The 23,905-nt window shown below is 41.0% G+C and overlaps 6 protein-coding genes across 12 annotated transcripts; 1 reads left to right on the plus strand and 5 right to left on the minus strand.

The window, feature by feature from the left end:
- Nucleotides 1-46: 46 nt before the first annotated feature.
- Nucleotides 47-2,863, minus strand: LOC104801221 (isoamylase 2, chloroplastic). Its single transcript, XM_010524397.1, has one exon. It carries the CDS (start codon nucleotides 2,764-2,766, stop codon nucleotides 172-174), a length of 2,595 nt encoding a protein of 864 aa, XP_010522699.1. The 5' UTR covers nucleotides 2,767-2,863; the 3' UTR covers nucleotides 47-171.
- LOC104801220 (CSC1-like protein At4g02900) lies at nucleotides 2,780-9,302 on the minus strand. 3 transcript variants are annotated; one of them, XM_010524393.1, is made up of 14 exons: nucleotides 8,939-9,302; nucleotides 8,241-8,587; nucleotides 7,850-7,999; nucleotides 7,423-7,558; nucleotides 7,017-7,118; nucleotides 6,763-6,882; nucleotides 6,589-6,669; nucleotides 6,096-6,436; nucleotides 5,661-5,906; nucleotides 5,164-5,488; nucleotides 4,839-5,072; nucleotides 4,505-4,761; nucleotides 3,374-3,440; nucleotides 2,780-2,868 (listed from the first exon to the last, which is right to left on the minus strand). In XM_010524393.1, the coding sequence occupies exons 2-14, from the start codon at nucleotides 8,552-8,554 to the stop codon at nucleotides 2,830-2,832; spliced, it is 2,412 nt and encodes an 803-aa protein (XP_010522695.1). In that variant the 5' UTR covers nucleotides 8,555-8,587; nucleotides 8,939-9,302; the 3' UTR covers nucleotides 2,780-2,829. The 3 variants fall into 3 exon arrangements, with proteins under 3 accessions (XP_010522695.1, XP_010522697.1, XP_010522696.1); XM_010524395.1 differs by lacking the exons at nucleotides 2,780-2,868; nucleotides 3,374-3,440 and adding an exon at nucleotides 3,524-3,594; XM_010524394.1 differs by lacking the exons at nucleotides 2,780-2,868; nucleotides 3,374-3,440 and adding an exon at nucleotides 3,535-3,639.
- A 103-nt stretch (nucleotides 9,303-9,405) lies between these two features.
- On the minus strand, nucleotides 9,406-13,477 carry LOC104801219. 2 transcript variants are annotated; one of them, XM_010524392.1, is made up of 10 exons: nucleotides 13,372-13,477; nucleotides 12,704-12,770; nucleotides 12,121-12,271; nucleotides 11,784-11,860; nucleotides 11,120-11,650; nucleotides 10,816-10,989; nucleotides 10,622-10,738; nucleotides 10,193-10,372; nucleotides 10,060-10,106; nucleotides 9,406-9,897 (listed from the first exon to the last, which is right to left on the minus strand). In XM_010524392.1, exons 2-10 carry the CDS (start codon nucleotides 12,749-12,751, stop codon nucleotides 9,612-9,614), a joined length of 1,611 nt encoding a protein of 536 aa, XP_010522694.1. In that variant the 5' UTR covers nucleotides 12,752-12,770; nucleotides 13,372-13,477; the 3' UTR covers nucleotides 9,406-9,611. The 2 variants fall into 2 exon arrangements, with proteins under 2 accessions (XP_010522694.1, XP_010522693.1); XM_010524391.1 differs by having other exon boundaries at nucleotides 13,362-13,470.
- A 249-nt stretch (nucleotides 13,478-13,726) lies between these two features.
- Nucleotides 13,727-17,539, minus strand: LOC104801222 (putative DUF21 domain-containing protein At1g03270). 3 transcript variants are annotated; one of them, XM_010524399.2, is made up of 13 exons: nucleotides 17,195-17,539; nucleotides 16,728-16,804; nucleotides 16,498-16,581; nucleotides 16,286-16,399; nucleotides 15,846-15,929; nucleotides 15,618-15,689; nucleotides 15,361-15,428; nucleotides 15,073-15,160; nucleotides 14,910-14,983; nucleotides 14,489-14,834; nucleotides 14,314-14,360; nucleotides 14,124-14,205; nucleotides 13,727-14,025 (listed from the first exon to the last, which is right to left on the minus strand). In XM_010524399.2, the coding sequence occupies exons 1-13, from the start codon at nucleotides 17,433-17,435 to the stop codon at nucleotides 13,945-13,947; spliced, it is 1,458 nt and encodes a 485-aa protein (XP_010522701.1). In that variant the 5' UTR covers nucleotides 17,436-17,539; the 3' UTR covers nucleotides 13,727-13,944. The 3 variants fall into 3 exon arrangements, with proteins under 3 accessions (XP_010522701.1, XP_010522700.1, XP_010522702.1); XM_010524398.2 differs by having other exon boundaries at nucleotides 13,727-14,034; XM_010524400.2 differs by lacking the exons at nucleotides 13,727-14,025; nucleotides 14,124-14,205 and having other exon boundaries at nucleotides 14,454-14,834; nucleotides 17,195-17,538.
- A 367-nt stretch (nucleotides 17,540-17,906) lies between these two features.
- On the plus strand, nucleotides 17,907-21,613 carry LOC104801224 (TVP38/TMEM64 family membrane protein slr0305). Of its 2 annotated transcripts, XM_010524403.1 has the most exons (10): nucleotides 17,907-18,321; nucleotides 18,676-18,737; nucleotides 18,838-18,892; nucleotides 19,013-19,111; nucleotides 19,421-19,507; nucleotides 20,055-20,171; nucleotides 20,468-20,560; nucleotides 20,870-20,900; nucleotides 21,177-21,365; nucleotides 21,442-21,613. In XM_010524403.1, the coding sequence occupies exons 1-9, from the start codon at nucleotides 18,220-18,222 to the stop codon at nucleotides 21,362-21,364; spliced, it is 834 nt and encodes a 277-aa protein (XP_010522705.1). In that variant the 5' UTR covers nucleotides 17,907-18,219; the 3' UTR covers nucleotide 21,365; nucleotides 21,442-21,613. The 2 variants fall into 2 exon arrangements, with proteins under 2 accessions (XP_010522705.1, XP_010522704.1); XM_010524402.1 differs by having other exon boundaries at nucleotides 21,177-21,608.
- A 47-nt stretch (nucleotides 21,614-21,660) lies between these two features.
- On the minus strand, nucleotides 21,661-23,772 carry LOC104801223 (transcription factor bHLH82). The gene is made up of 8 exons (XM_010524401.2): nucleotides 23,632-23,772; nucleotides 22,797-23,207; nucleotides 22,630-22,707; nucleotides 22,428-22,547; nucleotides 22,262-22,327; nucleotides 22,078-22,143; nucleotides 21,933-21,992; nucleotides 21,661-21,852 (listed from the first exon to the last, which is right to left on the minus strand). Exons 2-8 carry the CDS (start codon nucleotides 23,199-23,201, stop codon nucleotides 21,685-21,687), a joined length of 963 nt encoding a protein of 320 aa, XP_010522703.1. The 5' UTR covers nucleotides 23,202-23,207; nucleotides 23,632-23,772; the 3' UTR covers nucleotides 21,661-21,684.
- Nucleotides 23,773-23,905: the final 133 nt, after the last annotated feature.

Below are 23,905 nucleotides of genomic sequence, written 5' to 3' on the forward strand. Positions count from 1 at the left end.
TATATTCGACTCCGAGTATGGAAGTTTGGATATGGGAGAGAATATCTGCAGAGAAACGTATATACACATATATCAGAATCTACAAATATGATGGACATGATTGTTTCATCAAATATGCCATACAGATAGATACACAAAAAGTGAATGGAAAACTAATGGCAGATGCTAGTTCTAAGCATTAGGACTGCTGCCTTCAAAGAGGGTGCAACTGTACGGCTTCATCTCATAGACAACAAGTCCCGGCATCTGCTCTGCAACAGCCACACCTTTGTCTGAGAAAAACCCCGGGAATGGAAGGGATGTGTCTACCAACCGCTGCCATTCCTTTCCTTCCGGGAGTGAAGGCAAGATAACATTTTCAGACTGATCACTTGCATTGAACCCAATGAAGAGATTGCCCTTTGGATCAGCTAATGACTGGTTTTCTTCTTCTTCTTCTGCCTCTGCTTTGATAGCCATGGCCAAGAACTTGGAAGCCGGATCTTCCCATCTGGGAGTTGATTGGTCACTTGCATACCACTCGATATTCTCGGGTTTCAAGAAGCTTCTCCTTTGGAACACATCACTTCTCCTTGATCTCAGTGAAGTCATGAAGGAGATGAATTGAGTGATCTGCCTGCCGAATGGCGAAGTTAGCATGTTCCAATCAAAGGGCTTTCGGGATTCATACAGAGGTGAGCCCCCGGCAGAGAGACCACATTCATCCCCCATGTTGAGGACTGGAATTCCCAGGGAAATGTACTCTATAAACAATAAATTGCGAATTTGTTTCAACCTTCTTTCAAGAACAGCAGATTTATTGGTTGGTCCTTCTTCACCACAGTTCCAACTTAGTTCAGAAGCTAGCTTGTGTCCACTAAAGCTAACTAAGTCCACTACAGAGAGCCCGGAATTTCTCGCAATGAAATTGAAAGAGAAAGCCGGACCTCTTCCACCACCAGTGACTATGTCACCGCTCCCGCAAAGTCGCGTTGCAAGATCACTCAGAAGACCTCCACCCCTCACGAAGTTCCTTACGTCGTAACAAAATATTGAATTGATTTCTGCCCATCTCTTCCAATGAGGGAAACGTATTTCCTTCGCTGTCATGTCATGGGGATCCCAGCAATCAGCAACCAACTTGGTTTTCGCAAGCAGTGGATCGAAAGCTATGGCTTCCACCAATGGAGGACGGGAGAGCTGTTCACCATTAACCCCTCTCAAGAGAGACGAAGCATTCAAGAACGAGAAGCCATCCACATGAAACTCGGTCACCCAATAACGCAGACTCTCCAGTATCAACTGCTGGACAACTGGATGGTTACAGTTCAGCAGACTCTTAGAATCTAGATCCTTGGCACTTCCCTTGTAATAATAACAACCATCATCAATTCCATGCAGAGCTCCAGAATCAGCAGTATGGGTAAAAACCACTTCCAGGAGTACCTCTATTCCATGGCTGTGGAATTTCTTCACCATCTCCTTCATTGCATTATTGGCGGATTCAAGTGTATTGGAAGGTCCATATATGTCCATTGGTGAAAAAAAATGAAATGGGAAATAAGTGCCCTTTTGCTTATTGAATGAGAATATTGGCTCCAACAGAACAGCATTGATTTCAAGACATTTCAAATGGTGCATTTTCTGGGCCAAACCAGAGAAAGTCCCTGCCAGATTGGTGGGTAACTTACTAGATTTGTGTTGAGTAAAATTCTTCACGTTCAGCCGGTAAACCACAAGTTTCTCCAATGGTATGTTAAGGCAAGCATCGTCACCCCAGTCAAAAGCAGGTTCCTGTAACAAGCTTCCGAGATAATAACTATCAGAAACAGATTCCGTAATGATTTTGGCGTAAGGATCCAAAAGAATTTGCTCAGCCTTCACATTAGTTTCTTCCAGATGAGCATTCTCCTTGCAACGGTACCCGTACCTCACAAAATTCCAAGTATTTTCCACGGAAGCATGCCAAACATCACCTGTTCGGTTGACATATGGATCGAGATCGAGCTCTAAAGCAGGTTTATCTGTTGTGCTGTCATCATATAAACACAAAATCACACCTTTAGAATGTCTTGAGAAGAATGAGAAATTCAACAAGCCCTCTGTCTCAAAAGACAGGCCTAATGGCAACGGATGACCGGCACTGAAACCAACTGGGACACAAAAGTTGGAGTCCCTGTGGCTCCTAATCTCTAGGCCATTCGGACGACCTTCTGACATGAATTTCAGAACAAACGATAGGTAAAAAGGTGATTCTTTCCCGTCAAATTCCAGCCCCACCATCAAATCGGTCGAGGAGTTTTTCAGAAATGGGGTTTCTGTTGTCTGGGTTTCCGAATCTTGGAACTCCAGTGGCAAGAAACATGAAGAATCAGACCTGTATACACCCCAAACCATCACCAGTCTGCTGTCATTATCACTAAGTTGCAAAGACGAGACATAAACCGTGATACCATAGCTTTCTTTTTTCTTTTCAACTTTAACGTTTACCAGTGCTCCGGACTTTGTCCTGAATAGATAAGATGTAGCCTTTTTTAGCTGATCGACCTGGGCGCTAGTAGAAACCCGTTCAGTCAGTTCGATAGAAGAGGCTTTTGTGGCACCGATCTTGCTTGCCTTTGTTTCCAGATTTCCCGAGAAACGTATTCCAGAAACTACCAATGCCTTTGGCTCAAATTTAAACTTATTTCTACCAGTAAAACTGGCAGTGGGGAGTGTCCCCGTCCTAATGATACCGCTGTTAAGACACCAGGATCCAATCCCAAGTGATAACAAACAAGCAGCCATTTATCAACAAAGTAAACAACCTTTCAGATGTCCAAGAAAAGGTTCTGCCGTGATCCAGATAGCTTATCCGCTGCACGTTACAAATCCTGGCAATGAATATCCCTGAAAGGCAAGAATGAGCAACTGATCTATACGGGAAAGAGAATTTTAAAAAAAATGCTATTGAATTGGCTATAAGACACACCAATATTAACCAAAAAAATCACTCAAATCATGCCGTGATGAAAGCTCGAGAGATCACACAAGAAGAATGATGATCAAGCAACGCAGAAGCACCCAAGACTAGCGAGTGGATCAAGGCGGTAATCAAAGAGGTAGTTTTCTCTCATAAAGATCTCAATTATGAATCTTTTCACGATCTTAATGTTAAGTTTTGCAGCTAAACAAACCTCAAAGACAACCTCCGCAAGTTGTAACCTTTTTTTCCGAAATACTCTCTAATCATCACACCGATCAAGAGTTCAGACATCTTTGCAGAACTAAAAAGTCAAAATCCACGACGAACATTTCGGCGTAAGCTAAAAATTACATTACCCAGTAACAAGATCTGGAAACTTTAGGAAGAAATAACCCAGAAAAAAAAATAGGAGGAGAGAGAGAGAGGTACCGTCGAATCACCGCCATTGAAGCAGAAATGGTCTGTTGGGGCTTCCGACACCTCGATGGAGAGAAATCTGAAATACCCATTTGATAACCGTGAGTGTGTGTCTGAGTCCGTGAGTTTATGATTGATTTTTCGTGAAAATTTGTCGTCTTTCTTCGAATTTATAGATTCCTCAACGGACCGCCCAGGTTTGTGCCTTTTTGGATTCAGATTGAAATAAAACACTAAAAACCCGAAAACGACGTCGTATTAAGGATTTTGTTATTTCCCTACCCAATGGAGGACGGGAGAGCTGTTCACCATTAACCCCTCTCAAGAGAGACGAAGCATTCAAGAACGAGAAGCCATCCACATGAAACTCGGTCACCCAATAACGCAGACTCTCCAGTATCAACTGCTGGACAACTGGATGGTTACAGTTCAGCAGACTCTTAGAATCTAGATCCTTGGCACTTCCCTTGTAATAATAACAACCATCATCAATTCCATGCAGAGCTCCAGAATCAGCAGTATGGGTAAAAACCACTTCCAGGAGTACCTCTATTCCATGGCTGTGGAATTTCTTCACCATCTCCTTCATTGCATTATTGGCGGATTCAAGTGTATTGGAAGGTCCATATATGTCCATTGGTGAAAAAAAATGAAATGGGAAATAAGTGCCCTTTTGCTTATTGAATGAGAATATTGGCTCCAACAGAACAGCATTGATTTCAAGACATTTCAAATGGTGCATTTTCTGGGCCAAACCAGAGAAAGTCCCTGCCAGATTGGTGGGTAACTTACTAGATTTGTGTTGAGTAAAATTCTTCACGTTTATATCAGATTTGTAATAATGCAAGACTTTGAACCATGGATGCAATCCAACAAGATCATGAAATTCACATTTTGATAATAGAAACATCTCATCGTGCATTCCATAGTTTAAAGTTACAAACTTTAACGAAAAAACAAAAGAATTCCTGTTACAAAGCTGAACTAGTGCGTGTGTGTGTGAACAGTAACGAATCAAGATGAACAAAAATTTGCTTCAAAAGATCACTCCCCACAAACAAAAGCTTCTTCTGCCATAAGCAAACACCATGCAGCAGAGACATAAGAGACAGAACAGAGAGACAAGAGTGGGAGGGAGTTTACATGATAGCAGAAGAAGAGGTATGGTGTTTGTCTGTAGGAGTAGCTGCAGCACTGTTAGCTTCCGAGGCATACCGACTCGTACTTTGAGACGTCCTCTTGGTCGGGACAAGAGGGTTACTCTCCTCCTCGTCCACAACTTGTGGTCGGTCCATCTCCTGACCCTTGAACATCGGGTGCACATATGCACCTCTCAGATATTCCTTCAGATTCAGATTCGGTTCCGTTGCTTTCTCCAGCGTGTCCTTCACCATCGCTTCCTACATATATATGCAACGGGCCAAGAGTCATTCAAAACAGTTCGGGTGAAATTTTTGACTGCAAGTGCTTGACTGACCTGCAATGGAAACTTGGAGAAGGCGGATTCAAACCGGCCGGCACAGTATCTGTTGAACCAGATGGTTAAGATAGGCAGAGGGAGAAGCATAGCTGTTGCCATTGCTAGTTTCTTTGTGCTAAGCAAACCCATCATTAGCAGCTGAGATATTAGAAGACATATGATCAAACGCCTATGTACGCTCGGCCAGTATTTAGCCCCGCTCTCGTACTTTTGGTCATACACATTTATAACCTGGCAAATAACCACAAGAAGAGAATTATATATCGAGTTTGTAAAGCAACATGGTACAGTTTATTGAGAGGAATACTTTTAGCTTAAGAACCTGATGTCGGAATACAATGTAGGAGAAGGTGAAGAAGACGATAATGAAGGGAAGAAGTATGGGGGTAACAGCAGCGTAAACGAGCCCCAACAAGAAATAGAACTGAATCCGGGGTTCAGATATAGAGAAGTCCAGATGTCCCGGATCCATGGCTTGTTGCCTGTCTTGTTCTGTCTTAACCAAAAATGTGTTTTTCAGATGGAATATTATCAATGGCACCAATCTGAGAATCTCAGCCGCAACGCCAGCCCAACCGTCAACCATGACATACGTGATGAAGAATGTAGCTTTCATCGGGATTGAAACACCGACTGTTTTCGGGATCCTGTTGTGAAACATAAAAAAATCTCAAGATCAATCCGTTTTGTCATATCTAAATGTATAAAAAAGAAATCTCTTGGCAATACAGTCAATATATACTTTCACGACGAAGAAATATCGCTCTAAACATGTGGGGGTTTCGAAATTTGGATCAGAGAAAACAGCCTAGTGCTTACTCCGTAGGTGGCTGCTCGAGAAAAGACTTGAGCTGCTGAAACGCCGTTCCAGTAATAATGCTTCCAAGAAAGACATTGACAATTATGAACCAGAAGTATTTCTCGGCTGATCTTCTATCTAAATAGGACAACGATGTATATCCTTCAATTTGCGACATTGTCATTAGAATCGTTGGAAGTAAGATAAGAAAGATCTTCAAGGCTATTCCTGGAAGAAATCCTTGGATTACAGACTTCACGGTCTTCCTGCATATGAACACAAGTTGAGATCATAACTCGGAAAATAGTATAAGCATGACTATCCAAAGAAAATGATCTGGGTATTCATATTGATTGAACATTAAATAACATGACCGACAAAAGTTAAATGCAGCTAAGGCAATATACCCATCTACATAGATAAACAGAGAGAGAGAGAGAGAAATGTGAACTTACATGTCTATTAAGGGTTTCAAGAACGGGAAAACTTTCTGGATCCCTTCAATGTTGGCAAGAGACTGAACGAATGCTATGGGAATCATGAAGAAGAAAACAAGAAGGAAAAGAGCAATTGCCATAAGCAGTCTTCTTATAGTGAGCTCGACATATGGGATAGAGAGGTTATCCCAGAAAATGTCACGTGGTTCAGGAGCCCACTCGGTCAACCATATTGTAGGGTTATGACATAGCTGAGTTTGAGCACAAACAGCCGCTCCCCATCTCGATTTGAACGATACAAATGCTGCAGGAACTATAGCCTTTGTATCATTCAAAACTCTTTGCCTTTCTGCGGCCTCCTATACATGTAAAATTTACACGTACGTCAGAGAAAGAAACCCTGGTCCGCCCAGTAAATATGATGGTCCAAGAAATTGATTAACTGAAGGTGGAAACAATGTACAACTGCAAAAATGTAATTACAGTTTGTATAGTACATAAAAGCACACACCTTTTCAGCCAGATCCTGGATCTTAGCATCATAGTAGTCGATTGCATCCACCGTAGTCCCCCAAAAACCTCCATAACCTGTCTATATACAAATTAAATAACTACTGAAGAGAATCATGATATATAGTTTAGAGAAGTTCTCTCTTAGTCTAAACAATGTTGCACGGGAAAATACCTTTGTTGTGGGCCTCTTGGACGGGTTCCTGTCGTACTTGTTCTGGTAGTAAGTCCACCAATTTTGCAAAGTTTTTCTCTGGGAGACTAATTTTGCAAGTTCATTTGCGTTGTACACAATCTGGGAACACAACAGCAGAGATCCAATACGCTGTTTTTAGGTGGCCAAGCCACAAATGTAGAACCTCACATCAAGACAGTAAATCACGAATCCCGTACCACATTGGTCACTAACAAACGACTATGGAAAGATACCTGATGACTAAGATAATGGTCCGGATGATTTACACAGAAAAAGTGCTCAACATGCTCGTTAACTGATTCATCAGGATCTGGAGGCACATTTCTCACAAGAACCTGCAGAAGCCATTAATGGCGATGACTTGTAAAGTAACAGAGAACAAGAGTGAATAACATGCAGCAAAACTCAGAATCATCTCTGTTTCCATTTAAGAATTACAGTTTTGGATATGCCTGGTTCCCATGTCACGAGCTTCAACAGGGAACCAGACATATCCAAACTGTAGTTCTTAAATGGAAACAGAAATTGTGTTGGTTATATCTTTGTTCAAAGTTGTATTGGAAACCACTGATATGGGAGAGGATAAAAGACGTTACAGAGCATGGAACATACGGATGCCATAAAAGTAAGTTAACTCACCGTGAATTGATCAGGGCGACGCTTTTCAGCTGCAAGATACCTCAATCTCATAGTAGCAACAGTCTTATATTCCATATATAGCGTGTAACAAGTCCAAATTGAGAACACATATGTCATAATCAAATGTGCCCAAAACCTAGAACCAGACAAATGAATTGATTAAATCTTACACTGACCATCGTCATAATGCTTTGAACAGAGTATGTTTGTATACAATCAACATCCATGCATGGAGAATGAATCCCATTTTGAGTATAAATCACGTTGCCTGTAACTCGAGGATCAGAGTCAAATAAATGCTTCACTTCTATCTTGGGAGTTCGCATCTAAGAATTTAACAGAATCTAGAACTCCAATCGCTAAGAGTAGAGACATATTTCCACAAACAAAAACTGCTTATTTATGCATCACCATATTCATCCAATACCTCGGTGATCCGGGCGGCACATTTGATATAGACAGCTTGTCTACATTACTGAAAGTCAAGTCCTTGATATTTTCCAGTGTTCCTCCTGTCCAATTGACCGGAACCAGGACACCAAAAGCTAGTATTGATATCGGGACAAACATCTTTAACCTGCAAATCAACTATCACATTATTACCCTATGGATTGGAGACAATACAGAACATGGATGTGACTCATAAACTAAACAACTGGTAAACATGATTGTGTCTCATCAGAAAGATTTCCAGAGAAAAAAAAAATACTAATTCTTAATGCAGCCAGAGCAAGTTACTTGAGGATTCTTGTCACTATAGGCTTTAAAAACACACAAAAAATGAAATAAGAAGCGTATAGGCCACAAAGTGTGATTACCCGAGAAGGTAAATGCGAATATAGACAGCAGAATCAAGCCCTGCATGTTCAATGAGCTCAGGTTCAGGCATTTTCAATGCAGCAGGCATCCAGTTCAGAAACCTTATGTAAGTTCTCCAATCCAAATTCACGAATCTGGTAACAACCCCTCTGGAGCGTCTTGGGCTTCCTCGAATCCCCTTGAGATACCATTTCGGGAAGTAAACTCTATCATTAACCGGCTGAAGCCTCAGGATGGCAAATGCAATCAGGAATGCACACGCTGAAAGCAGATTTATAGCTGCTGAAATACCAATATCTTGCAGTGAAGCCATCTCCTTTCTCCAGAATTACAGATAACCTTAAAGCTGTGGTTTAAAGACAAATAATTTTGAGAAAGACATCTACAGAATGTGATTTACGTCACACAAAATGAAAAAAAAAATGATAAAAGGATCTTCCTTGAGAACAATTTCCAAAGATTATATTTTTCGGCACTGTAACATCAATACATAAGCAATGTGGTAAAAAACCCATGGCCAGAGCAAACAAGAAAAATTACATGCCTTATTCTGGTCGAATCCTGTGGAATGAAAAATTAAAGCTAGAAGATTTCATCTCTAAGTAATTTACCCATCATTCTCGGCATTAAGAGATCATACATTCAAAGAAGAGAAAAAAAAGGAGAGAGAGAGAGGAAAGGAGAGAGCCAATGTTACCAGAGAGGGCGTGTTTGATTCCCTGGAGAATGATGTGCGGGAAAGGAGAATTCCAAATATTGAGAAGATGCGAAATCGCTGGCTTTGAAGATTCTTGTGGACCTCATCTCTGTATCGTACGGTCTCGAGGAAGACAATGTGGCGGCAAAGAAGACAGACCGTTGTTCTCCAGCTAAATTCTCTCTCTCTCTTCTTCCCTAAAATTAGTGCTCCCTCTCCCCTCCTATCAAGACCCTTCCCTTCACAACACCCCCCTCCATGGTGAACTTGGACCCCATGTTTAATAATTTCACATATATTTTCTCGGTTCTACCAAAAAGATAGATAAAATTTTCGGCTTTTCTCCATCAGAAACAGTTTCCAGCATCAAACAGAGCAAGACAGACCCCTTTGCTTGCGTATGCTGGAGATTCGTAAAGGTCTCTCTATTTCCTAAAACCATTAGCTCTGCTTTACACGAGAGAAGAAACAGCCAAAGCTCACTAGATCATATATAATCATATAGACAAGCAAACACAAGATCAGTCTGTGCCATATGGAGGCAGAGAAAAATAAACTTCTAGAACAAAACCATTGTTTAATCGTGAAGAAAATCCCTTATTGCGTACTATATATAAAGAGCTTCTTATGTACACTCACTGCCCTCACTGACTTGCTTCTGGGTCGATGCTTGTCAACAAATGTCCCAACCATCCTCCAAAAGCTCTTTGTCATCGTCTGCTTCCTTGTTCAATGGGGAGGCTGCCGGCACTGCGTCCTCCTTGTTGCCAAGGATCATGGGTTTCTCGTAGGATGATGGCTCAGGACCAGACTTATCCAACAGGTTTACCAGTGATGATGCAGAGGAAGCCAGTCTGCAACTGGTCTGACTCGAGGAGATCGATTGGCTCAGTGGTACTCGCTCATCAAATTTCTCTTTCAACAGTCGGACATCTTGGCATATAACAGAAATCTCTCCTCTGCCCAATTCCAAAGTAAGTATATTAGTTTCACCTAGTAAGACAAGATCGGCTAAAACTACTTGTTTACTACTCCATACCGAAAAATCTGCCACAACTCGAGAGGCTTTTAGTGACATAACTAAACAGGAAAGCTAGTAATGACGGATGAATAGAACTTACTGTAAAGAATCAACGATCTGACCACGATCCATAAGAAATTCACGCAGCTGCAACCCAGAGAATAAGACAAGTTAACGAGGTGAGATTTCAGAACATTTTACGTCACATGTAGATGTAGTACAGTTATTGCTACCTTGGAATTTTCCTCAGCCTCCTGCTGTAGAAGCTTTGACTCTTTGACAACTTGCTCCATGATTGCTTCTTGCTCAGCAAATGCCTTCTTTGCATAATCTTCTTTCTCATGATTTTCTTGTTCAGCAGCTTTTTTCATCTCCAGAGCAGCTGCAAGTCTTGCTTCAAGCACTTCACGCATCTAAAATAACAACGAAAAAACACAATAAGCCCCATACACAATAAGCCCCATCTCTGTGCAGATCGAGGCTGTGGTAATCGGACAATAATTTCAATTAACAATAGTACATAGCTTGCCCAAGATGGATGGATGGATGGAGCTGCAAATGAATTTAACAGAAAGTTGTGCAATATCAAAGAATTAAATCCTAATAAAAATGCAGGGGGAGAGCTTGTAGGGTTGCATCTAAGCATGTAACCATCAACGTACCTCATCGAGAATAGCAAGAGATTTGTCACGTTCTTCTGACAAGTTGAGCAATCGATTCTCAAGCTCCTTCACTTCAGTAGCCAAAATTGACTTCTCCCCATATACTTCTCCAGCATGCTGCAACATAGAAGATAATAAGTTCACATATATGATCAGAACATATTAAAGCTACATTTCTCAGCAAAAACAATGACCATGTCGTTTGCCTCCCTCGCGTGCTCTAGCATCTTCTTGAGCTCCTCAACCTTGTTAAGAGTATCGAGACCTCCCAAAGCAGATTCCTTCTTTGCTTTTTCTGCATCCTTCTCTTGAACTTCAACTTCCCTCATCAGATTCATAACAGACTCCATCACAGCGAACAGGGTTTTCTACACCATTGCATAATCAAAAGAAATTATGTTCGGTGAGAGAGGGAGAACACACTACTCCAATTCATGTAAGTGAGAAAATTATTATTTTCACAGGGTTGAAGACCATTCAAAATATATGCCAAGATACCTTGTTACTTTTAGCATCTTCGATGATCTCTTCGAGGTGATCAATGCTGCATGCTTCATTAGATCTGTTAATAATAGCACTAAAAGGACCGCCCAACTCAGCATCACCATTTTCACTGGTCAATGAACCATTAGATGTCTCCTGGGTAATATTTGAACTTCCAGAAATTTGCTGAGCGTTTGCTGAATGCTCCCCGAGATTTAAAACTACCAGCTTATGCACAGGATTTTCTGAGCTGGCGCTTGAGCTTGATTCTGCTTGGTGGTGTGATTCGTAACCATCCACGTTAAATTTACCAGCTCTATTAGAATCAAGATCTTGCCAACCATTGTCGATCAATTGGATACTTTCAGGAGCAACAGCCACTGTAGTGGCAACTGTGGTTTTATAAACCCCCAATTCGCCCGAAATATCCAGAGTTTTGGCTTCATATGGGACTGGACAGCATTTGCGGCATCGGTGAGATTTGGTGCATCCCCGAGGAGGAATGGAATTTTTCTGCTTGGATAGGCACTCATCCATTTGATCACCCTGAGAATTAAAACAACTAGCTCATAAATCATGGTCAATAATACTCATGGACTTTTCTGGAACATTTCTCATCCTTGTCTCTAGCATATCTATGGAATGCATTGTTATTAGCACTCAGAGGCATATTCCATACCTTGTTCAGAGTAGACACTGATTCAGTACATGCAGCAGTTATATTGTTGTCAGAATCGACGACCAGAGGGATTGTTCCTGAAGAAGAAACACTAGAATTTGATATAGATACCATTTAAACACAACAGCGTTTCAACTTTCAATTCACCATATTCTGTCTCATGTTCTGCTACATTTTTAAATAGTATTTTATCAACGCCAATGAATCATATGCCAATATTCTTGGGAACACAACGGTGCTAGTCCAGGAGTGATAAGAAATCTCAAAATAAAATGACATGTGACGCTTAACTCAAAGTCCAAAAAGATTGAGATTTTCAAGGAGGGTAAAGTTTCACCTCCATTGTCAGGTGAACTTCTGGACGACTTGTTCTTACATGCCAAATTCGATGGCAAGGAAGGAACAATCTCTGAAAGAACTACCCCCACAGCTTCATCAGCATCCTTTGGATGCTCAATTGCAACTGCCCTTAAAATCCGTGCATCAACCTGCATTACATTTTATTACATATGAATGGCTTGAACTGAAATTTAAAATAAATCACTGGATTAGTTAGAAAACACCAAATGAAAAAGCCACTGCAGCTAATCAAAATTAGGCCTTGTGTATTTTCTATCCCATAAATGTTTATTTAACCTCTCCAACTTTTATTAGTCATCGCTTTTTTTCATAAGATTTCTAGGCTAAAGTTGAAATAATAATCTCAGTCATTAAACCCACCTGACAAAAGGAACATCACGGACAGATAATTTAATAAAGCACGCTCACTCTATAAATACAGCAATCTTCACGAAACATATATTGAGATTAACAGGGAAACTACTTCCAGTTTTGAAAATCACATAAGACTGCTCCTTGTAGCCCCGTGACTACAACTAAACAGGACTTAGAAATAAAGAGGTAAAGATAAGGCATATTACCTGAGGAAAAATCTCCATTAAAGATCGATATACCGAATTGAAACCCATCAGTTAAGGCAAATCAAATCTGCAGAGAACAAGCAAATGATTAGTTTCGGTTAACGTTGATGCAGCAGTACGACAATAAGAGGTTGTTCTTCTTCTTCGCTGATGCTTAAGATCCCTAACTTTTTTTGCAAGAAAAAAAGACAACAAAAATAGATGAGAAGCGCTCTGGATACTCTACTTATTGTAAAACATTAAACTTACTAGCAATTTTAAACTTATAGTTGAAGAAACAGTGGTTAATTAAGCAAAAACACTAACAAGGAAAACTGAAACTGAAAACTATACGAAAAGCTTTCTCGTACGAGGGGATGCACAAAAGAACGAAGCTTTATCTCATGCTGCATCAAATAATCAAGACGTATAACAGAGATAGCTCAACGCAAGTCTAGTTTTTTCAGGCGGACGCCAAACCCTAATTACTCGTCTTTTCATGATCATAACAACACGGGCAACGGAATAACAAAAAATTCGAATTCCCCAGAATTTGTACGAATAGAATACGAAAATTGGAGATAATCACATTGGATTGATCGAAAGAGAAAACGATGGTCGCCGGATCATCTAACACGGAGAATTTAATAAAAAAAAATGGAACCACAAAAGAAATTACAGTGATTCACCAAAGAGAAGAGCTTGAGTCTGATCGTTTTCGTCGATTTTCTCAAGGGTTTCGATGGGAGGCTTGCAGAGAGTACGAGAGAGAGAAAAATGGCTGTTTGTTTCCCAAGAAAAAAAAGGGTTGGGTTTTAAGAGAGGAGGAATCTTACGCGGCTAAGGAATTGGGGTTAAGATGTAATTTCTCACTTTCTACGAGGGTAATTTCGTCATTGTGGACTTCGATCACCAACGTGGATTTCTTGACGGAGGTTTCGGCCTTTCGGGCATGCGTATAATGCTATTGAACGGTCGACAATTCCCTATTCCACGTGGATTTAAATACAAACAAAGCATAAAAGCGAGGAGAAAAAATCTCAATTCAAAAAGGCAATTTTCTTCGGATTATTTAATATTATTCACCATACGGAAGACATGCAAGTAACACCGACCTATACTTAGCCTCTCTCTCTCTCTCTGCGCTTCTCTTTATCCATTGTGTACACCAAAAGAAACACGAGAAGAAGACTACAGTGGAAATAAACGAGGGTGGTTTGTCCTGTCCAGTCCTGTCCTGTCCTGATCAGCCGACACTGAAACTAGTTGGCTGCAACAAGAGGCTCCGCCATATCCGTAGGATACAAGGTATTTCGAGTCTGTCCTGTCTTGCTTTGATTCCCCTGCAAGAACTATGCCATATCAGAACATGAAACTTTAAAAAAAAAACACTTCGAGTTACCAACTCTGCAATTCCCCCTTTTCAATCATCGTTTCTCACCACAGATTTCTGAGTATTCGGACGCCATGAAGTTGGAGCACGAACGATGGACGACACGGCCGCAGCTGCAGCCACTCGTATCCTGCAGAGCAATCAAGACAGTGATTTCGGCATTTTTCTCTGAGCCTTTCCCGATCTTTGTAACAGCAAACAGAGAGGAGGGCACGGAACAGAACGTATATATACATACCTTCTATGCACATCGACATACACATCTGTTTCATCGACAATTTCTGCCTGCAAACACCAAAAACAAAGAACACTATTTTTCAAACTTGTGGCAAATACATGGAGGAGAGATTAGATGTTTCAGGTCAAGAAAAAGAATACCGGAATTCTGGGTTATGAAAAACAGAAGTTCATACTTGAAGAAGTTCTTCGAAAACATCTTCCAACGTGATGATTCCAATCACTTCTGCATCCTCGGTATCCTCCAACGTATACAGGGAGTTCTTGTTTCTTCCCTTACTTTTTACGTTCTTCGAGACTTTATCAATGTCGACAACAACGCCTTTTGATCCATCCACATGCTTTAGCAAAGGAGCTTTTAGACAACTATTCATATATGCATTTGTTTTTCCTTCAGGCATTTCCCCATTACTCAGCGACTGAATGCTCTTTCTCTCTTTGATTTTGACAACTGCAGCCATGTGACTGCTTCCCTTTTGAAACTCATTGAGGATATCATACAATGGCATGTCTGATGGAACCCTGCAGATCCAAGGGATTGGGAACTACTTATTCTTATTACACATCATGGGACAGATAATCTAATGAGCAATATACCTCGGAATCTTCCGGATGGAAACAGAACTAACGGGTGTCTCTGTCTCCGCTCTTACAGTTAGAAGACTCTTAACCTGGATAACAACAGAGACATAAGTCTGCCATTCTGACAAGTCTATATGAAACAGGAAACGCGAAAGATTCTGGTTTGCCAAGAGTATACCAATAAAAGCCCAATGATATTTTTTGGATTTCCCAAGTAGACCGGGATTCGGCTATGACCTCGGGCAAGGATTTTTCCGATTGCTTCCCTGCATTTAGAAGGTGAAATCCATGACCAATCTGCCATTTTTCAAATTTTCACTAGAGGATAGTAAAAAAAACAACTATCTTCCACCTCATAATCATTTTGAAGCTGGTTGCCACTAGTCCCAGCAAAAAAAGAAAATGTGTAAATCATTTTTCATTTTGAACTTTTCCAAGAGAGATGGCACGTCGAAGCTTAACTCACCAGTCTATCTTTGTATTTACATCCAGGGAAAATGTTGACTCAATTGGAGTCATAGCCTCCTCTGCGGTCTGAAATTACATAACAGCATAGAGAAACTTTATCATCATAAATAATTTCCAAAGAAAGATATCATAGCATACATGATGTTTAAAGTCATCTAGAAGTATCTAAAACATTCCATTTAAGCTGAATGTTTCATTCAAATCAAAATAATTATCAGTTCCAAAAAGTAGATTCTCCAAAGCTCAAATAGCTACCTTTTCGCTCAAATCCAAAGCTCCACTTATAATCGCTGTCTCATCATGGGTGAGTTCACCGCCCTTACCTGCCTATGTTGTAGATAAACGAAAAATCAGTGGAAGCTGAAAACAAAAACTTCCCATAAGGAAGAAACTTTATTACTTAAAAGAACAGATGGAAATAAAACATTGTGCATGTCTCTTTCTCTCATGGATTAAATTGATTAGATCATGGACAGAAACTACCTCCTGACTGTGAATTGAGACAAGCGCTTTCAGTTGAGCTCGCCTAAAGAGTGTGTCATTATGTCCAATTACAGCATCTAGAACCTGAGAGCATATGAACTTTTCTTAAGTAAAAATCATCTAAAGCTGCATTATGGCCAACACATTGAATTGATCTATGAAGAATTAGATTGTCAATCCATCAGAAGCTGACAAGAATAGATGCATTTATTTGTTTAGGTGATTCTGACAAATGCGGTTAGCTGCTGCAACAATCTCCATCTTATAACAATATCTTGCTAAAACTAATGCAATTCTCAACGTGCTCACACGGCTGTCAGTTCTTACCATAATGCATTTATGTTTTAGACAAAAGTCATGATGCGATCTGTCTGCTCTACAGCAACCTGACAAAAAAAGGGTCCACAATGTTTATTGTGATTCTAGCATGAAATGCTAACCTTTCCAATAGGGCAAGCAATCGGGTAGCAGATTATCATCAAAACACGAACCAGCCACAAGAAGTTTGCACCAACAGCAAGTCCATATCTCGAGCATATAGCTTGTGGGATAATCTGGTCCAAAACCCACATCATAAATGTTACCATATGTAGATGGAAACCGCTGAACAGGAAAATGAACACCGAGAAGAAAAGTGATAGAGAAAGATTACCTCCCCAAACGCAAGAACAAAAGTAACTGAAAGTAAAACAGCCACAAAGGGGTGGAATATCTTATCAAGGCATATAGGAAGGGCCTGTGTCAAGAGAATCAAAAGCATCAAGCACAATATAAGCAACTCTGCATGTCTTTATGTCATTCACCTGAATCCTATGTTGCATCAAACTTAGTAACTTTGCATCGAAAACCAGGAAAGAAAAACAATGAATCAGGTAAGCAAACCTCCATTGCAGCCGCATTGCATAGTAGCAAAGTCACAAGAAGTTGATGCTGCTTCTGAACCACTGGTAAGATAGCAGCTGCAGATCCAACACAAACTAAGAGCTTCAAAAAAAAATCTTTTTTTTAAAAAAAATGAGAATTTCATAACTTGGGCTACAGCCAAATTGCAGAATATTAACAAACATGAAGAACTCACGACGTTTTACTGCAATGATGCGTAGAAATTGAACGAGTCGATCAAATCAACACAAGGGTCTAAATTAGGAAACAATGGTTTCCACTGCAACAATAGGAATCGAACAATCATCAAACAAAAACTCTCAGACATTCGCATGTACCACGATTCATTTCAAATACAGAGAAGTGGATGAAAATTTCGGCCTTTCACGAGATTAACCATGGAAACCGACCAAAAGAAAAGCAAAGAGAAATCCGGTGAGAAGACAGAAATAGTGGCGAAGACGTACCGGCCTGCTTCTTCTCGGTGGAGGAGCCGCTCCTCTGGAGGATCTCAAGCTCGACGAGGCCGAGGGACATGAGGCCGAGAGTGAGTCCCGACATGATTCCGGCGAAGAGGACGAGAATGCACGAGATGCCGACGAAGACGAACCACCACGGAGAACCGAATTCGATGTCATCGGCTTCAAAGACGAAGCTGTTCGGCGAGACCGCGGCTCGAGCCAGAGCCACCGCGTTCACCAAAAGCATTGTTGTCGTTTCTCTCAACCTCGACCTCGTCGTCACCCTCGTAGAACAGAGACAGAGCAGAAGAAGAGTGTCTTCTGGTGTGAGCGGTGCTTTGTGAGAGAGGAGAGGGAGTGAGAGAAGAAGAAGACGACGAACGAGTTGATACGGTGGATACATGACCACCTGACACGTCAGCATCCAACATGCGTTTTTTTTTTGTCTGTGATGCGATTTATTAACCAAATATAAATAAATCAAACTATCATTTGATATGTTTACAACATGATTTGGTCTAACCTCCACCGGGTGTAACCATTAGTGAGAAACACGAGGATTAGATAAATAAATTAGTTTTCATTTAATTAATTAGTTTATGAATTTGGGCCTTATGGGCCTTTATAAAAGCCCAAACTGAGCCCAACAAAAAGAGAGCACGAGTGCGCGAAAAGGACGTTTTTACAACGAGAAGAAGTCAAATCAACAGTAGAAAGAAATCGAAGGATTCCTCTCTCTTGATTTCACCATTTTTCCTCTCTCTCTCTCTAGACAGTTCCCTTTTCGCCTTCCGAGAAGAGAGATAGAGCAAGGCCAAGGAAGAATTTCTCTGAGATCGAGGTTCTGGGGGAGGAGATTTTTTTTTTTGCTGGCGTTTGGGAGGTCAAATCTGGCGAAGGTGGAGGGCCTGAGAGCGAGGCCGTGGCTGCTGAAGCAAGGAGCTTGTGCAATCGGAGGCCGGGACGAGGACGACGCCGACGAGGACGAGCACTCGAGGCCGTGGTGGCGCCGTCGCGTCAGATCCTTGTACATGGCGGCGCTCCCCTTCACCCCCTCCGCTCTCCGGATCGCACTCACTCTGCTCGTCCTCGCCGCCTTCGCCACCGCTTGTTCTTTCCTCCCCATCGAACAGGCAATCTCTCAGCGCTCTCTCTCTCTCTCTCTCTCTCTCATTTATGAATTGTATGTGTATCCGCATCTCTAGTGGCAATGTGTGCACGAGATTATCTGAATTCTCGTTGAGTATGACTGGATGGAACTTCGTGTAGATGCACTTGGCTTGATATTTATAGTTTAGTTTGGAAATTGTGATGCTCTGATGCTGCATTGTCGAAATTTAATTCTCCATGAACTTCATGGCATGAAGTTCATGGAAAACTTTGCTAGACCTGGCTGTAGAGAAGTATTCAAGGATCAAAGTAATGGCGGCTGTCCAGTTTATACAATGCATTATGACTCCGATCATTCTTTTGTTCCCTTTCTGCAGAAACTGAAGGACTTTTTATTATGGATTAAGGAGGATTTGGGACCTTGGGGTCCATTTGCATTGTAAGCTTCTTTATGCTGGATAAAACCATTTTTTTGTTGTCGACATCTAAAAGAATGCTATTGTATGCCTTTTTGTGATTTATGTCCTTGGATTTTGTAGGGCTATTGCATATATTCCTCTCACAATTATGGCGGTTCCTGCTTCTGTGCTCACGGTAGGTTTTGGATTCTTGAGTTTTTACCGAAGCAATTGGAAAAGATTGCCAACACTTAGCATCCCTTTTTCCTGATAAACCGTGTTTCTTTATTTGTATACCAAATTTTGGTCTCTGCAGCTTGGAGGAGGTTATCTTTTTGGCCTGCCAGTAGGATTTATTGCCGACTCTCTTGGAGCTACATTAGGCGCAACTGCAGCATTTCTGCTTGGTAGGACGGTATGTGTCTTCTAGACAGTATTCCATTTACTCTGTTCTGGATTACCCAGTTCATAATCTGTTGAAGAATTGGTATTTGTTCCTATGTCGGTCTTTCCTTTCCCTTTTCGTAAGCTGTATTCTGTGTTATCTAGTTGCTTAGTCTTTCATGAGTGGTTGAGTACATTCTTTCTAGTATTTTTTTCGCTGGACAATTCGTGCATATATATGGATAGAGAGACAGAGAGATAGTGATTCCTGTTTCTTACCTCTTTTTCAAAATCATTGTTGCTTACTGTTTTGTCGTTGGGTCTTTCTGATGTCATGCAGGTCGGTAGATCTTATGTCACCTCAAAGATAAAGAACTACCCGAAGTTTCAAGCTGTTGCCACTGCAATTCAGAGATCTGGCTTTAAGGCATGAAAATTTCCTGAACTCCAATGTCAATTTCCTGATCTGGCACACTGTCAATTTTCACCCTGATTTCATTCTTTTCACTTGGATTCATAAACAATGAATGATTGAATTGAAAGTATGGTTATGGGAAATATCATATATTTAACCTTTTTTTGCTATAAATTGATTAACCTGTTAAGAAATAAATTTATGGTATTCCTTTCCTGTAGGAATTTCCTTTAGATTTTTGGCTAGCATCTAGATAAAAAGGACCAACCCAATTCAGAGTCCCCACCTGGCGGGGGTGCTGGGGAAGGGCATCTAGATCTCTTGTTAAATTTTATAGGTGGGTTGTGGCCGAATTCCAAAAAGAATATTGAATTGGAGACTTCTCTAACTTTGGTTTGGAAAGAAAAGGTTAATAGTTGGTCCCATGTTAGTGCTATTACGGTTTAAAAGTTTTTTAGATTACAAGTCAATCACTATCAAAGGAATTAATACAACTGAGTCCAATTGCCTTTTTCATTGATCGACTGCTGACAATATGTTTATTTTTCATCTTTGGCAGATTGTTTTGCTGCTCCGCCTTGTGCCTTTACTGCCCTTCAATATGCTGAACTACCTCCTATCTGTAACTCCCGTTGGCATAGGAGAGTACATGCTTGCCACATGGTTGGGGATGATGGTATGACTTTTCATTAGTATTCATAACTAGTTGGCTAGTGTCTAATGATAAAGCTTTAAGAAGAAGCAGTTGCTCTGATTGATCATGTTGCGCCTAAGAATATTCTTCTTTCTTTTCTGCCGCTGTTTTTTTTTATAAAAAAAAATAGGATATTTTCTGTGTTTAGGGTTTCGGTTGACCCTATGGCTTTAGGTTGTTTTTAATATGTTGCGTTGCAGACATTTGACATCATGTGAAAGGGTTGCAAATTTCATTTTCACAGAACTACTAACCTTAAAGATTTCTTCTTTTTACAGCCCATTACATTTGGACTAGTATATGTTGGAACTACTCTCAAGGATCTTTCTGATGTTACTCATGGATGGCATGAGATCTCAACAACTCGCTGGGTAAGCTTTTGCTCATGTATCCAAATTGGCGTATCTGGTATCAAAACCATTAGGTTAAGTGACACAATGCAGAGTTATTCTGAACCCTGAAACTGTTTTTGATTGTACTGTCCCGAGGATGATGATTTGACTAAGATTATAACTTGATCTATGGTGTAATTACTTGACATGGAAACAATCAATCAGTCTCTGCATAACTCACCAGACAATGTTTTGGGTAGCTGAGCTTCTTAGCTTTGAAGGAACTCTCTCCTTGCATTGGAAATCTGATTTCCCCTTTTTCTCCTCCAATGTCGCTCGTGGATGCAGGTGATCATGGTGTTCGGCTTTGTTCTATCTGGTGAGTCCCTTATTTCTTTCTGCCTCTTTACTGTTTCCAAGTTGTATCAGCGCAAAGTTGGCACGCTGTATATATATATATATATGAATGGAATACCTACTGGACAGGGTTTTCATCACATTCAGGGTTGAAACTTGAAAGAACTGAACCCTCTTGGTATCCAGGGGAAGTTTACATACGAATATTTACTACATAAAGTGGTCTCTTAAACTTTCCAAATGTTTAGGCTAATAGTTGATAAAACTTGATGTTCTGGGGGTTGAAACGTTTGTGCAGTGATCCTGATAGTGTGCATAACAAGAGTGGCGAAATCATCGTTGGAGATAGCACTGTCGGAGAATCTCGATTTAGAAGGGAAAACATGTCCGTCGTCGACACTCCCAATGGTGGCAGAGCCCTCAATGGATCTACACACGTCCCTCCTTATAAGGATTGACCCATCGGTGGGCGAGACACAGACTTGAGGTGACCAAATACCGTTTTGTTGTAAATCCTTTCGATCCATCATATTCACACTTTGAAAACACCTCACGTTTTCCAGGCCTCTTCTGCCTCTACAATAGGAAACCTAATACAAATTTTTAAAAAAAGCGGAAAAGAAAGCAAGAGAATTCTTTTTTTCTTTTTTGTTTTGTATAGCATAATGGGAACCTACATTTTTCCATGTACCCTTTATAAGGTCTTTTACTGAATTGATTGTTTTCACTCGTTCATCCGACTAAGGAGATTTTCGATGTAAAAAGGGAGTTATATCCTTTCGAAGTTGTAGAAGGGGAAAACAAATTCAGGGGACAGGGCAGAAGCCTGGGACAAAGGCCAAGGGCACCAAGTAGAGGCCTTTGCTCTCCAACAAGCAAGTAGCAGCATCCGGATCGTCCCCTATGAGCTCTGCCATTATCTCCTCCAAGGGCTTGTTCATCATCTGTTCGTGGTGTATATAGTGACCATATCCCTGCCAATAAATAAAAAAAACCTATGAATCAACCATATGTATTCATTCCTTCCGAGCCACAAACAATGCCCGAACATTACCTCGATGGAGATGAAAGGATGAGAAGTGGGTTCTCCCCCCAGCCTGCTTCGACTTAGCTCCTACACCGGACAGACTGAGAAGGTTCGTTAACCTGTAACCAATCAAAAGAAAAATGAAAACACAGGCGTAAATTCAGGTTCGTACCTTTATCTGTAACTGAAGAAGCTTGACATGGGCCACCACATCGTTCAGTATAGATTCAGGTGTACCCTACATCACCACATCGTCCATAAGGTGAAGTGCTTTGATTCCCCATCAAACACTATTGTTGGGAGGCTACCAGACTCATGCCCCTTCATACGGTATGAAGCCTAATGGCAGTACTAACCTCTACAGGATTAGGAAGCAACTCCTGCAATGCCTTTATGTTATCCTCAATCCGCTGCTTACGTTCCTGATATTACCATTAACATAAAACCCAAGCAATGAAAACACACGCACAGTTTCACAAATCATGATTTTCATTTCGGTCGCAGAAGAGGGTTTCCACTTACACGCTCGGTGGAGTAAGATTTCAGCCTGCTCGCAGTGGGGCGTATACCTCTCAAATTGTGGCATAGCCGAGAAGAATTACGGCTGGTGGTGCGTCGACAGTTTCTTTGAAACCCCAACTTCTGATATAACATATGGTTGTCACGTCATCAGCATATATACTTTCATTACTTCAATTGGCGAACAAAATGAACAGAACTTCACCTCCGCATGGTTTTGAGACCTGGGATGTCCAAACCTGTCTAAGTATCGGTTCTCTGCCTGCTCCTTCCCATAGCTTTCCTGTTACGAGACAACAAAAATTCCGGTAGCCATGAGCTGAAATTCAATGGATACTAAGCAAAAGATATCGATGTGTCATGAAAACTTACAGAAGTTTCATGGTTGAATTTGACATCACTTTGCACACGAACAGAGGGTTTCACATTACAAGCAACTCTGTTCGGGAAAGTACTGCCTGATGCCTCTTCAGAGCGGATATTGAAATTCGCCGCCATGTCTGTTTGTATTATTTGGACTCTTCGAGCAACATATGTGCTGCCAGTAGGCGAATCTCGAGTCTCCAGGACATCAGTGACAGAGGCATTTTCAGGAGATTTTGAATCTTCATTCAGCAAAGCAAGGTAACTACGTGGAAAACGAGATGGATGAAGCCACTGAGAGAGAGACAAACCGCTCTCTGCTTGGTGATGATGATTCCGATTATCTCCCGAGAAGATACTGGCATTCTTTCCACAATCATAGGATATGATGTGCTGATTACTTTTCCCTTCCATAATTGTCTGAAAACCAAATCGCCGGTATCAATCAATTCCGTGAACACGAATGTTTCGACAAGAAATATAATGAGTCTACCAAAACCAAATGATGTTGTGTTGATCCAGGCTAAACACGGATACAACAAGATGAACACACAACTGGATTCTTTCTGAAAGTAGCAGAAATCAAAACACGAAACCCTAGATTCAAAATGCAAAGAGGAAAAAAAAAATTTCCATCGGTCATGAAACAATCAACCGTCAACGGAAACGACGATTACTAGCACCTCGAGAAGAAACAACCAGACAACAACAGAGAAGCATCATGTCTACGACATGGACACCATCTCATGTACAGATACATGCATATACAAAAACACAGACATATATATTCGTCTACGGGTAAGCGGTAGGTTGAACAAGAGAAGCATAACAGGAAGAGACTTACTGTTGCAGGCGAAGAAGATTGAAATTCCCGAGAACTAGGGTTTCAGCGAACAAGAGAGAGAGACAGAGAAGAACGAGAAAAAGAAGTCACTCAGCTCTCTCTCTCTCGTCTCCTTCGAATCGGTTACGTGCAGTACAGTTTGCAGGAGGCTACAGAGTGTGGTACATGGCAACATGCAGTCTACGACTGAAGGCGAAAAGACCGTTTTAGCCCTCTAAAAAATTAAGAATAATTCGTTTTTCTCCGCACGTGTCTTGATACCCCACACGTGTAA

The sequence above is a fragment of the Tarenaya hassleriana genome, unplaced genomic scaffold (genome assembly GCF_000463585.1).
Source record: "Tarenaya hassleriana unplaced genomic scaffold, ASM46358v1 Cleome7, whole genome shotgun sequence".
In the NCBI taxonomy this organism is placed as follows: domain Eukaryota; kingdom Viridiplantae; phylum Streptophyta; class Magnoliopsida; order Brassicales; family Cleomaceae; genus Tarenaya; species Tarenaya hassleriana.

Bases quoted from the DNA above. Each gene is read 5' to 3' on its own strand.
- LOC104801221 (XM_010524397.1), bottom strand. From the start codon at position 2,766: ATGGCTGCTTGTTTGTTATCACTTGGGATTGGATCCTGGTGTCTTAAC.
- LOC104801220 (XM_010524393.1), bottom strand. From the start codon at position 8,554: ATGGCTTCACTGCAAGATATTGGTATTTCAGCAGCTATAAATCTGCTT. The intron at 7,119-7,422 runs GTGAGTTAACTT...TGGCTTCTGCAG, and splicing joins GTCGCCCTGATCAATTCACG to GTTCTTGTGAGAAATGTGCC. The intron at 5,073-5,163 runs GTTCTTAAGCTA...GTTATTTGCCAG, and splicing joins ACATTGTATTCCGACATCAG to GTTATAAATGTGTATGACCA.
- LOC104801219 (XM_010524392.1), bottom strand. From the start codon at position 12,751: ATGGGTTTCAATTCGGTATATCGATCTTTAATGGAGATTTTTCCTCAG. The intron at 11,861-12,120 runs GTGAAACTTTAC...TTTCTTCTTCAG, and splicing joins AAGTTCACCTGACAATGGAG to GAACAATCCCTCTGGTCGTC. The intron at 10,107-10,192 runs GTAGCAATAACT...TCTGGGTTGCAG, and splicing joins AGGCTGAGGAAAATTCCAAG to CTGCGTGAATTTCTTATGGA.
- LOC104801222 (XM_010524398.2), bottom strand. From the start codon at position 17,435: ATGCTTTTGGTGAACGCGGTGGCTCTGGCTCGAGCCGCGGTCTCGCCG. The intron at 14,206-14,313 runs GTATGTATATAT...ATTGCTCTGCAG, and splicing joins TATGTCGATGTGCATAGAAG to GATACGAGTGGCTGCAGCTG. The intron at 14,035-14,123 runs GTGAGAAACGAT...GATATGGCATAG, and splicing joins CGAATACTCAGAAATCTGTG to TTCTTGCAGGGGAATCAAAG.
- LOC104801224 (XM_010524403.1), top strand. From the start codon at position 18,220: ATGGCGGCGCTCCCCTTCACCCCCTCCGCTCTCCGGATCGCACTCACT. The intron at 19,112-19,420 runs GTATGTGTCTTC...GATGTCATGCAG, and splicing joins CATTTCTGCTTGGTAGGACG to GTCGGTAGATCTTATGTCAC. The intron at 20,901-21,176 runs GTGAGTCCCTTA...ACGTTTGTGCAG, and splicing joins GTTCGGCTTTGTTCTATCTG to TGATCCTGATAGTGTGCATA.
- LOC104801223 (XM_010524401.2), bottom strand. From the start codon at position 23,201: ATGGAAGGGAAAAGTAATCAGCACATCATATCCTATGATTGTGGAAAG. The intron at 22,708-22,796 runs GTAAGTTTTCAT...GTCTCGTAACAG, and splicing joins AATTCAACCATGAAACTTCT to GAAAGCTATGGGAAGGAGCA. The intron at 21,993-22,077 runs GTACGAACCTGA...TGTCCGGTGTAG, and splicing joins TTCTTCAGTTACAGATAAAG to GAGCTAAGTCGAAGCAGGCT.